General features: G+C 37.7%; 1 protein-coding gene across 2 annotated transcripts in view; it reads left to right on the top strand.

Moving 5' to 3' along the window:
- The window catches only part of PLPPR1 (phospholipid phosphatase related 1), a 243,565-nt gene extending 235,359 nt beyond the window's left edge, over window positions 1–8,206 (top strand). The window contains exons 8-9 of one of the 2 annotated variants that reach the window (XM_077475270.1): window positions 426–488; window positions 5,514–8,206. In XM_077475270.1, the coding sequence (XP_077331396.1) occupies window positions 426–488; window positions 5,514–5,546 (96 nt within the window). In that variant the 3' untranslated portion in view covers window positions 5,547–8,206. The remainder of the gene's footprint in view (window positions 1–425; window positions 489–5,513) is intronic. The other variant, XM_077475271.1, reaches the window with a different exon arrangement.
- Window positions 8,207–13,256: the final 5,050 nt, after the last annotated feature.

The raw sequence follows: 13,256 nt of genomic DNA, 5'->3' as shown, positions 1-13,256 counted from the left end.
AAATTAATTTATGTTGTACAAGCTTGTAAAAAAATATTTGCAGGCCATGTGCAGTATGCTACATTGTATCAGTGAGGATGGAAAACAACTATTGTACACAACAAATACTTGTTCCATTACAAAACTGGTAAAGCATCCTACAAAAAGAGGTACAAGTGTTCCCTCTAGTGGCAGAGAAGAATTATTATAAGCTACACTTTTTATATTGAGTTCATTCATATTCCTATTGAATAGTCAGTTAAGTGGAGTTTTTGATGCGTTGCAGTATAATGCAGTTTTCATCTTTTTAAAATTATGTAACCTTTCATAAACAACCCAATGTTATCAATGACCCCCCCGGTGTGTGTCACGTTCTTCCATGTGCCCCTTTATTGCATATATTTATTGCTAGTACCCCTTAATATGTAGAAAATGCTTGCTTACAGCAAAGATGGATGCAGACACAGGGCCAGGCCATGCTGCTGGAAACGGGATTTATCTCAGTAAAGGTAACCCATTATATTGGCATTTTTCCAAAGGCTCTAGGGTTTAGTACAAATGTATAATTAACCAGTTGCAGACTTTAGGCATATGGTATATGCACTAAAAACTTGTACCTTTGTGGTATGCCGTTTGCACAGTTTTTTTTACCCTGCCAATGCTCCTGAGCCACTGCTGTGTAGTCACTGCTGTGTAAAATGAATCTTTTTTTTCAGAGCTGGATTAAGGAATACTATACAAAGTAACAGCATTGATGTTACATTGTCTTTACTATTTTTCTTTCATGTGCAGATCAAAGGGGTGATCTTTGATCTACATGTAATATCAGTAAAAGCAACCTTACATGTAAAAAAAATAAAAATGTTTGAACAAAAATGTTTTCCTATTTAGCTCCTTATTAACTTTTAGTCAATCCTAATAAGCCCTAATTAACACCTCCCTTTCCTTCTCCTTGTTTTTCTGCTGATTTTTGATTTTACTTTTCTTAATTTCCATTCATTTTACTCATTAACTATTTAGTGTTGCATTGACATGTGCAAAATTGGGGAAAAAAACCTTCAATTCATTTGCAAATAACATAAAAATGCTTTGCTCAAGAAACGTAATTGTAATGTTATTATTAATCAAACATATTATACAATAAACTGTATACTTTTTATCTATGGTAACACTGGCTCTTTGAAAACTTATGCTGGTCAAACTAGAAAACAACTTCCTTTCCTTAATGAACAGCAGGCGGAGCTCCCAAAAGTAAAAGTGGGGAGGGGAGGAGCTGTATGCGCAGTTTAACACTGAAGCGTTGTCGAAGCTTGGAGAAAGTGCATGCGCTCTATATGAAAGTTCCAATGGAACCAATTTTTGAATACATAATAAGGTGGCGCAGCTTCTGGGTCCCGACATTGCTAGGGGCAATATGCATTGAAGAATGGCTAAGTAGCGTTGCCATCTTGGCACTGGAAATACGGCTCTAATCAAAGAGAACTCGGGGTCTTTTCTTGCCATTAACCTACAATGCAGAAAATTATTATATTAGATCTTTGAATAGATCATGGATATGTTGCAATTACTTTTTTTTAAATTTGCCAGGATAAACACTTCAAGTATGTAACACTGAAGACATCATATAATATTTTCTTCTTTTTTTTTTTTTTCTCAGAATGCTTTTTATTGAAAAAATTTTAACTTTTCCAAAACTCTCATAAAAGAAAGAAAAAAGAGTATATATAAAATATCAGATCATAAAGGACTACCGCCAATCTAATGTCTTAGAGATTATACAGATATGTAGGAAGCATAGCAGTGGAAAAAAAAATAATAATAAAAAAATATATATATATATAAATACATATATATATATATATATATATATATATATATATATATATATATATATATCAGATTATCATATACCGTTTTTTTGCACTATAAGGCGCACCAGATTATAAGGCGCAGTCTCTATTACGGGTACTATTTCTGTAATAAAAAATAAATTTGTTGCGCTAAAAGCAAAAACGAACAAAAAAACAGCAGCTGACACAATATTGCTGGATACAATATGCAAAAAATGAAAAGTATAGTGTAGCGCTTTAAGTATAGCATTCAATGAGTCCAAAGTTCATTTCTAAACTGGATCACTCCTAATATATAGTCAAAGTAGAGTCATTATCCATCCATCCATGAAAGAAAGAGAAGGGACCGCCACCAACACCCGATATTACTGACTCTTACCGACAGTGCATGTAATATATGCACATAGGGTCAATTTCAAAAGGGCCAGATCTCCAAACTCTTCATTATCCCAACTTAATCACTCAGCGTGGAAAATATCGTCAGAGAGCAAAAATACACTTCTCTAGGATTCATCAGATGTATCCTCAAAAGATTTCTCCTGGTTTGCCAGAAGGCTCCTCCTCCTCCCCCTCCTCTTTCTTCTCAGGAACATCTACAGGTTTTTGCTCTTCTTCCTCAGTTTCATCACCAAGAAGATCTTCTTCATTGGCCTAGTCTTCAGCGTGTTCATCTAGATATGCTTGAAGCCTGCTGATCAGATCAATCTTATTCCCTTTCACGTCCAAACCTCTGGCCAGGCATTCCTGTTTGAGCTCTGCCAGCACTATTTCTGTACATGACCCATTGACTGCATTATAAGGCGCACTGCATTATAAGGCACATGCTAAACAATACACTCTATAAAAAAAAGGTATCGGAAGCAAAACAGTGAGTTCACGTGTACTTTATTCTACTATTCCACTATTTAACAATACACTCTATAGAAAAAGGTAACGGAAGAAAAACAGTGAGTTCACTTGTGCTTTATTCCCCTATTTAACAATACACTCACATTATTTGTTAATCAATCTTCTCCCACAAATCCATCAAAGTCCTCATCTTCTGTGTCTGAATTGAACAGCTGGGCAATTTCGCCATCAAGCATGCCGGGTTCCCTCTCCTCATTGTCATCATTGTCGGTATCAGTCTCGTTGCCAGGTGGCTGTTCAGCAATGATGCCGGCTTTCGCAAAAGCTCGGACAACAGTTAAAGCAGATACCTTAGCCCAGGCATCCACAATCCATTCACATATGGTGGCATAGCTCGCCCCGGTGCTGTCTCCCATTCTTAGTAGAGGTGTGTTCGCCTTCTGTCATCCATCGCTCCCACGCCGCTCGCAACTTCACTTTGAAAGCCCTGTTTACACCAACGTCCAGCGGTTGAAGTTCTTTTGTGAGTTCTCCCGGAATGATGGCAAGCTCCGAATTCATTTACTTCACTTGGTTTTTCACAGTAGCAGTGAGATGGGCGCGCATGGAGTCGCAGATCAACAGGGACGGTGATGTGTGGAAAAAAACATCCGGCCTCTTTACATACACCTCTGTCAGCCACTCTCTCATTTTCTCCTCATCCATCTAGCCCTTTTGATTGGCCTTAACGATGACTCTGGGTGGAAGCTTTTCTTTTGGCAGTGTCTTCCTCTTAAAAATTACCATAGGTAGTAGTTTCTGTCCATTACCGTGGCAACCAAGAACAACAGTGAAAGCCGACTTCTCATGCTCCGTGGTGCGTATCGATACCGTGCTGGTCCCCTTTTTCTCCACAGTATGATTCATGGGATGTCAAAAGTGAGGGGGACCTCGTCCATGTTGGTGATGTGTTGGGCTGGATCTTTTTGTTGGTAAGCTTCTTACTGCAGTAGGTGCGGAAGATGGCCAGCTTTTCTTTGTAATCCGCTGGCAGTTGCTGTGCCACAGTAGTCCTTGCACAGATGGAGAGATTACGCCTTTTCATAAAACAAAAGCACCAAGACGGACCTCCTCGAAAATGTTTGATCTCCATGTCTTGTGCTATTGTTATTGCCTTCAGTCGAATGGTGACTGTAGAGATGCTTCTCCCAGCTGTTCTTTGTTCAATAATCCATTGTTCAAGCTGGTCTTCTAATTGTGGCCACCTCGCTTTGTTCCAGCGAAAACTCTGTTTCGTCTTCTTAACTTGGCGCAGTTCATTTTCTTGCCTCCTCCACTTCCGAACCATAGATTCATTGATGTTGAATTCTTTCGCAGCTGCTCTATTCCCATTTACAACCACGTAACTGATAGCTTGTAGTTTGAATTGTGCCTCGTAAGCATGTGTCTTGACCGGTGCCATTGTTGTTGGTAATGTAGGTAAGCGTACGTACTGCACTTCATACGCATTGTTCTCTGATTGGTTTATCCCTGCCAGCGTACGTCCCTGTGTCAGAGAGGGAAATTATTTGATTTGATTTTTTTTTTATTTTGGAACTCCGTGCACACATAAGGCTCACCGGCTTATAAGGCGCACGGCTGATCTGTAGGAAAATATAAGGCTCTTAGGTGCGCCTTATAGTGCTAAAAATACGGTAATATTTTCAGTATATTCTACATCATAGGCAAACAGAATTATTAATGCAAGTTGAAGCACATCAGACATTCTTATTAAAGTCTTTAAAGAACACACCGTTTTAAAACTGTTCATATATAATGGTTTCAGGTGGTCTTTAAAAGTTCTGTTTAATATGTTTATGTAGTCTATATTTTATTCCCAGTGAATGGTTTACTTTTTATTCAATATTAGACTCCCAAAGTTAACTTATTTTATTGCATTGTCAATTATAGGAAATGGGGTGACGTTGTGTGCACTATGTGACGATAGGGTATTTAATAGTACCTTAAAACAGTGTATTTCAACTATCAAATTATTTGTACTGCTGCATTAAAGCCAGCATTTACCAAGTACTCCCTGGTGTGGTCCAGTTAATGTGACTGTAATGAGATTACATCCTAGGAAGACATAGCTTTAAACAGACAGGACAGCGAATTTGGAACTGTTACAGCACATCAGCTAAAGGTAATTAGAGCAAGACTACTTGGCATATAATATTGAATGTGTGAACGTAGGTGTAAATAATAGAAACGTGGTTTTACTAAAACAGTTCCCTATTTAGCTTATATCTTTAATCTCTTCAGGGAAAAAAAAAATTGAATCTATTTTACAAATCTATGTTAATGTTTTAGGAGCGTGTACATACATAATTTTAATTTAATTTCCACTCATTGCTGGCTATTTATATATTTTTGGGGATTTATTATAGAAATACATACAGCAAAAGGAATAAGACTGGCTTCCTTGGCTTAAAAGAAAAGTGGGATTATTATAGCTAGTGCATAGAGTTCAGAGAATGTCAGTTCCTAGGAATGTTTCCGACCTTAGGTAAATACACTCACAAGTATCTACCCAAAGCAGAAATACCAGCTATGGCAGACCTATGAGCATATTTAGTGTGGTACAGGGCAAATTCAGTATCTTATAACAACCAAGTGTTCACTGACCAGACTTCTTTAAAGTAATTTTTAATTTGATACCCCTATTTACTGTCTTTTTTGCACATTGTTATTCCTCTATGCAGGGTATCTTTCAATAGTATCTTTTTTCTCCTAACATTTTAAACACTTTTTAAAATGTTTCTTTGGATTTATGTTCCTAGATGCTCTAATGATTATTTTTACATGTCCTTTTCACAGAATCACTCTTCATCGATGACTGAAGTCACTTGAAATCCTTTATGGAAATATAAAGAACTGTTTTTATACTACATTAGCGCAAGAACAACAAGAAACACAGTTGCTCAATGTTAAACTGTGATTATCAGTATTATGTTCTATCTAGTTAGCTAGATGTTTTGTACAATTTTGTTCAAGGAAGTGATGTAGCTTGCCCTGATATTTCTTTTATTATATTGTAGTGTCAACTTCAACATCCCATTATTATGCCATAATGCAATTTTCCCCTGTTATGGTATATGGTGCACTAAAAAAACAACCATCTTTTTGAATTGTCAATGTTATGTGATCATGTTTGTATACAATTTTTGTATTATTTTATATGCATTAAACTGCTGTGTAAATTAAAATGCTATCAAACATTTTAATTGTATTTCTTTACAGAACAGGAGATTTTTATACTTGAAATATGTATGGGAATGAGCATAACATTGTTCTTTCTACAAAGTTATAAATTATGCTCCAAACTCCTTTAATCTTTATTAGTAGCTGATATTTTACACTCATATGGGCATATTTTTTCATGTTCAGTACATTAAATTGTAAATTCACAGTACAGTTACATCTGTGATTCGACAACTGTTTAAAAGTTTGTTTTTCTAAAATTGTATTTTGGACAGGGCCTGATGATAATAATAATACACCCACTCAACTATGACAGAGCCCGGAGAAGGAGCGTATGCTACATACCAATGTAATATAAAAGAGTACATTTAGGGTGGGTATTTTGAGAATTAGGACCACAGTAGAGATTGGGTCCCAAACAATGTATTCCTGTTGTATAAGATATTCTCTTCATTTTAAAAGCTTTGTTAGGAAAACCAAAGCAATACCTGACAAAGTGATAGGTACTAGGTAGCTTGTGATCAACTCCTCATATTGACTTGCGTCCTATCAAAAAATAACCAACTTCAATCTAGAAACTTGAGTCGCAGATTGGCATCAGACAGCAATCTTGAGTGCCCTTGTGACTATATGTATCACAGAAGGATGAGCACCTTTTGTTGGGAGCCTCATAGCAGCTACCAAGCTTCAATTAATTCTATATATATATCTTTGGAAAATATTGACTCATTAATATATGTATATAACAGTTCTCCAAAGAAACAAAATAATTGTAATTGAGTTCAAAGTTAAATGATGTTGGTGTTGTCTATGAAATGTTTACTTTGCTTTCTTGGGAGTAAGAGAAAAGCTGTCATTGGGTATCCTTCAGTCTTCTGCAGCTTCCAAAAAGTCATCAAGTTCTAAGTATACAACTATAGTGAAAAATTTAAAATTAGATTTTTTTTATAAATAATATCAACATGCTACATGCCTGAAACAAAAGAATAAATATTTTCAGTGATAAAAAATCTTTTTGAGTTTTTGAATTCTAACATGTAAAAAAATGTGCCCATATTAACTTGCTGTTGTCATAAAAAGCAGATACCGTGTGACACCTTTCCAGCTACTATGGTGCCTGCATGTGAATGAGAAGCTCAGTCTTTTGAGATGCTGTTGATGAAAGTTGCTTTGAGCTCATAGTAGTAAGACTGTATGCACTACATACAAATAATATTTACCAGGTTGAAAAAGACATAATGTATAGATGAGCTTTAGAGCCTGCTTGTGTTATGGTCTTTGGGGTTGGGTCGATAGACAACTACAGCTTGTTTCCACATGCATTTAACTTCAGTTTGAGATGCTTTTAAGAGTTTTCACAATTTATTGACAGGTGCATTTGACCTGCATGTGACCTCTTTATGACCACATTGGATCTCCTGTTAAATTGCATCAGTCTGCTTGGAGCTGCTTTTTTATTCCCACAGGCTTGCGAGCTGCAAAAGATGATTGACACAGGTCCTTACAATGCTGGTTAGGTGACTCAGAAAACCACTTTGTGACATTATGCCGATTGATGTGTCCTGCAGTTCTGCCCACTGGATAACTGTTTGTTTATACTATAGTGGTAAATGATGGCTATAATGTACAGATTAAACTGCATCTAGTGCAGAGAGCTTGAAGCAAGAGCCAAGCTACTTCTCTAAAAAGGCAACCCTGTATATTGCTTCCTGATTACTATTTCTTCTAGAACTACAATGACTGTGAAAATATTGTTGATGCTTCTAAGGGAAGCATTGACTTACAACATTTTAAACATAAAAACAATATATCCTGCTGATATTTAATAAGTAATGTTGTTTGTACAGTTTTTGAATTTGTAATTGTAAATTATAACACTGAAAAACTTTGCCATATTAAAAATTTACACTTTCAAGGTAATGGAAACCCCTTGTACTAATACTGTTCACAAAATAGTCTCGCGCATGGCTGAAATATACGGAATGGTGTAAAGACAACTTGTGATGGCTGGTGCAAGGGTTGCATACAATGGCATATAAACTTTTGGTAATGTTATGGTCTATTCATTTCATTTCTTAAAAAAAGAACAAAAAAAATGTATAAAAAATTACATTTGAACATTAAAATCAACATTATTTTATCAGTAATTTACACCATTTATTTTCTTGGTCATATACAATTTTCAGTTCTTACCAAGATATATCACTTTCATGTTTTGAAATGTCTGTATTTTATTCTGGATTAAACCAGTAAGTAATGGTGATGTTTAAATTTTAAATGTTTTTTGAGCAATAAACTGTTCAATTTTAGCTAGTGTTGTTGAGTGGATTTATTTCCACATAAAGTTTGCGTAGTTTTGTTTTCAATCTCTTTTTAATAATTTGAAAAAGCTTTATACAAATACATACATGTAAATTCTGCACAAACATAAAATTGGATATCACTCTATGTATCCAATTTGAAATTATTCATGTCTTATTCATTTTATTTTTACCTTTAAATTTCTATTTCTATCTTGAACTTCTTTTTACCCGTATTTCCTTTCATTCATATAATTCATACCTCATTCATCCACATACACATTTCAACAACTCTCTCGTAAAATACTGCAAAAAAAGTGTAGTTTTGCACAGCATGGTTGTGTATTCAATACATGACTGCTGTGATTGTTAAACTGCAATAAGGGTGGTGTGATAGGTGTTACACAGTCTTTTTCTCTTGGTCCCGGTAGCTTTTGTGAGGGCTTAAACACCCACAAATTCCCCTGAGAAAAACTCTTTGCCCAAAGCCAAACTCCAGCTAAAAATAATTTATTTAGTTTTGTATAGAACTGGAAGGGTTAGATCTTCTGACATTTTTTTATTGATGTTTGTATACCTATTATATTGAACAAAGACAAAACTAATTTTCATGACTTTCTTCCTATATGGACTTCTGAAGTATGTGATACTTTAAATCTTCCTTCTGACTTTTAGCTCACTTGAAAACTCCTTGTATGAAGTTGAGTAAAATGCCAAGGGAACTGGTAAAGCAATCAATCTTATTTTATATTTTTACAGTGATGAGATTGAATGAATACCAAACTAAGTAAGGAGGATGGATTTGTACTAAATTCAATGCCATCCTAATTTTACCAAAATGCATAAGTCAGTGACAAAATCATCAAAGTGAAAACTCTCACACTAGAACACAGCTAGCTCCAGCTGGACAAGTTGACTAAACAAAACTTCCAATGCCCTGTACACACAGTTGGACATTCTGACTACAAAATCTGTCAGATTTTTTCAGATGGATTTTGTCCAAAAACTGGTGTTGCATACACACAGTCGGACAAAGTTGTCAGAAAATCCAATCGCTCGGGATGTGACGACATTCGTTGCGTACGATGGGACTACGTATACGTATACGTACAAAATAGATTTGGTCACGTAATTTGACCTGAGCATGCGTGGCACTTTGTCCGATTTTTTGGTCAGAAATTTTTAGATCCTGCTCTCAAATTTTTTCCGTTGGAGTTTCCGACGGAAAAAGTCTGATAGAGCCCACACATGATCAAATTTTCCGACAATATAATCCAATCTGACCTTTTCTGTCAGAATTTCCAACTGTGTGTACAGGGCACAACATTATCTGTTATGTCCCTTCGACACAGGGTCTCTCAGGGTGTTGCTAGCAATTCTGCCAGTGTCTGCTCAGCAAGTTACACACAGACTGGATGCACTTCTTAACCAGGGGAGGGTTTATTACTCAGAAAGTGATGTACATTCTTACATGGAGGAGTCATATACAACAGGTCTCCCTCTAAGTATCATGCTGCTGCTTCCAGTCCCACACACACTGTGACTGACTTCCTGGTACTGTCCCTCCCACAGCATGCATCAGGAGAAAGGGGTTAAGGGTCACAGTGATTCTGCATAAACATTACAGTATCATAAATCATGTTTATCCCACGCAGATCTGCAAAAACTCTTAATGGAAAAAACATTGTACACAGCATTAAGCCAGAGACTATTAATTAAACTCTGTTGTAAAATGTTATGTCATAAAACCTCTACCAGGCATTTTCTTTAGCAGGGCAGTTAAACAAATTCACATTTCAGTATGTTTTATTCATATTCCATTAATCCTGATATGATAAAAAAAATACATGTAAAACAAGCATCTACCCAAATGTAAAAGGAAATGGCAGTTAGTTCAATATCATACATGCATATGTCATAATGCCCAGGAGGTGGATGAGACCAATTACGTCTCCTAAGAAGAATACGCATCAATGTCATGTCTGATGTCTATAGAATTGTGATTTCCTTTTTTGCAATAATATGTTGGTTGTTGGACAGTAAAACATGGTCATCTAGAAATATTTACATAGTTGGAAACATAACAATAAAGGAATGTCCACTTAGGTATAATGAATGACTTCAGCACCCCTACATCCATACAATATTTTTTTTTATTTATTGTTGCTTATTCTATATTTTTATTATTTTTTTTCTGTAAATATTTTCTTGCATAATTTTTTCATTTTCTCGATCTTCTCTCTCATTTATAAAAATGGTATACCAAATATTAATCTTGAAGGTGCATGCGCAGAACCCTCAGTAATGGGCACTTGACTCCAAGGCTCCATCCCATCTGACGGCGACCAGACAGAGCCACATCGCACAATCCCGGGCTCCTCCGAACCCTGAAGGGACCGGGTTCATCTGGATGATAAAGGAGGGCACACAAAAGGATTTATCCTGGCAAGTGGATGCTGTTTCCTGGGCCCAGAAGAAATCCAAGATGGCCTCCAGCACGCTGCACGAGACAGCAGCAGAAATGGAAGAGATAAATGCCATCGCTGAGTCCTCCCTGCAGCCTAACATTCTGCAGGGATCTACCACTGTGAGTAGACTCAGTGGCCCGGTCCCCTCCCCAGCCTCAGCAGAATCACTCATAGAGAGAACGCTGGATGACCTGACCTGCTATTATCCCCTTTTGGAAATATGGACAGAAGTCCAGGGCTGCAGGATAGCATGACCCTGCCTCTCACAGTACACTCCACTGACCTCTCTACAATTATGGCCATGTTCTCCAAGATGCTCTCCGGAAGCCTGGCACAGACAGTAACACAAATTACCGCTATTATCCATGCTGACCTCCACAATTTGGGTGCTAGAATAGAGACCATTGAGCATAAAACGGAACATACCATAGCAAGAGCTAAACAAATACCTCGCACATACAAGATCTTCAACATCAATTAGAATCAGTGCATGAGAAAATTGATGATCTGGAAAATAGGACCAGACGCTATCATTTTAGAGTCAGAAGCCTTCCAGAATCTATTAACGACACTTCCGAGACAATTCGCGCCCTTATCAAGGACCTTATTCCTGGTATCGGAACATTGTTTGGAGCTGGATAGGGCACATAGAGCACAACAACCACCCCATGCTGAGGATCCTTCCTGGGATATCATTGTGAAGCCGCATCATTACAACATGAAGGAGGAAGTCATGAGGAGATCAAAGGACAGGGACCAACTCACTATTCAGGGCCACCCTGCCCAGGGTTATCTCCTTACACTATCCATAGGAGGCGATCCCTTAAACCACTGCTGCTCATTTTATCCCAGAAGTCTATCAAATATCAGTGGGCATTCCCCTTCAAGCTAAACTTTACTTATCAGAACAAGTCACATGGCTTTGCTACCATCTAGGACGGTGAACGGGTTCTTGTGCAATTGGGACTCATCTCTCAGGCCCCCTCAGTAACGCCCGAATCAGCCTCTTCACATAAGACCCCGGGGTCTTCTAAACGACCTCCTCCAAATAGCCCTATCACCCCTTTATGGCAGAGGCAACACACCAAATGATCCAAAGACGCTCAACCTCCTTGATACCACATCTGACTTCTGGTTCTTCATTTTTCAATTTTTCCAGGTTTTTTTGTCTACCTTGTTCGGTACTAACTCAAGTATCCCCTCAACGCTGAACACTTTTTGACTCTCCTTTTATGCAGCTGATATAATGTTCCGAAATTTTTTCTAACAATCTCTTTTCCCATTTGTTATGGTTATAGAACTGTGGTAACGGGTGGTTGTGTGGGCAGATGCGAGAGCACATGTCAATTTTTGTGCACAGGTGTGCATGTTTACATGTGTATCCTGATAGTTATACGTGTTTGTATGTTACCTACCGCACATTCACCCATTACAGATCCTATATATATAGTTATTAGGGCTATCTGTTTGTAGGGAGGGCCTGGACGACTTTTTTCACCTCCCAGGCCCTCACTATAAAGTTGTCTTCTTTAATACACTTGCCTGTTGATCCGGATATGCTGAATTTCATCTCAGACCCCATATAATATATGCATTGTTTACTAAAATGGGTCTAGGCCAGAGCGGACTACATGCTCCTCCATCTGCCTCAATGTTGAGGTTTTTCCTTGAGGTCAAGGCAGATCCCTGCCCATAATTTTGGGGGATATTTTCAAGGTACCCTGCCTATGTGGGAATTGGCAGGTCCATTCCCACCCCTTTAGGAACCGGGGTATCCAAGGGGCGGATACCACATGGTCCCCTACCCTTTCTCTTCTTGCTCTCCTTCCTCTACCTGCTCTCACATTCTATTTTTCTTCTCTCCAGACACCAAGGAAACCAACCCAAAGCCGACGACCGTGTTCCTTACTGGTGCGGTCCGGTAAGAAGTGAATCTATAGGGAGGATTTTTTTCTTTAATCCTTTATATATATCAGAGGCTGTAGTGGTTACACTGTATTTGGACAGTGTGTGAATTAATCACAGAGCTAACACTGAGAGATTTTGCTACATCGTCTACACTTTGTTGAAGATGAGACTAATGCTTGGATGAGACATATGCTTGAATGAGACTTTTCTGACCAGCATAATAAAATGGATTTTTATGCACTTACCATGTATGATTATTGCTGGGACTTGCAGTTCTGTCTTTCATGCATTTTTGGTTGTGTGTTTAATATATTGCATATAGAAAACTAAGCTCCGACCTGGACTTGTGGGCAAAATGTGATCTATCCTGGCTGGGCAGAGTGGCCTCGGTCAAAATTACACTTCTAACGCGCTTATTGTACCTGTTTAGATCTTTTCCTATCCCAATCCCAAAATCTCTACTTAATAAATTCCAATCCAAATTTATCAAATTTATTTGGGGCGCCAAAGGCTATCACTGTCCTAGGAGTGTTCTATTTATACTACAAACTCAACAGAACTCAAGGACTCCAGACCTGTGGAAATACTATCAGGTAGCCCAACTGGCTAATTTCTCCATAATCTACATGAGGGGGGTTAAACCTGATTGGGTAAATATGGAGAGGCAATCCACTCCCAAACAC

This window comes from Lithobates pipiens, unplaced genomic scaffold (assembly GCF_037356315.1).
Source record: "Lithobates pipiens isolate NorthernLeopardFrog02 unplaced genomic scaffold, aLitPip1_a1.2 Scaffold_13, whole genome shotgun sequence".
In the NCBI taxonomy this organism is placed as follows: Eukaryota; Metazoa; Chordata; class Amphibia; order Anura; family Ranidae; genus Lithobates; species Lithobates pipiens.
Note: the sequence above shows the minus strand (reverse complement) of the source record. Positions and strands in the feature narration are given on the sequence as shown.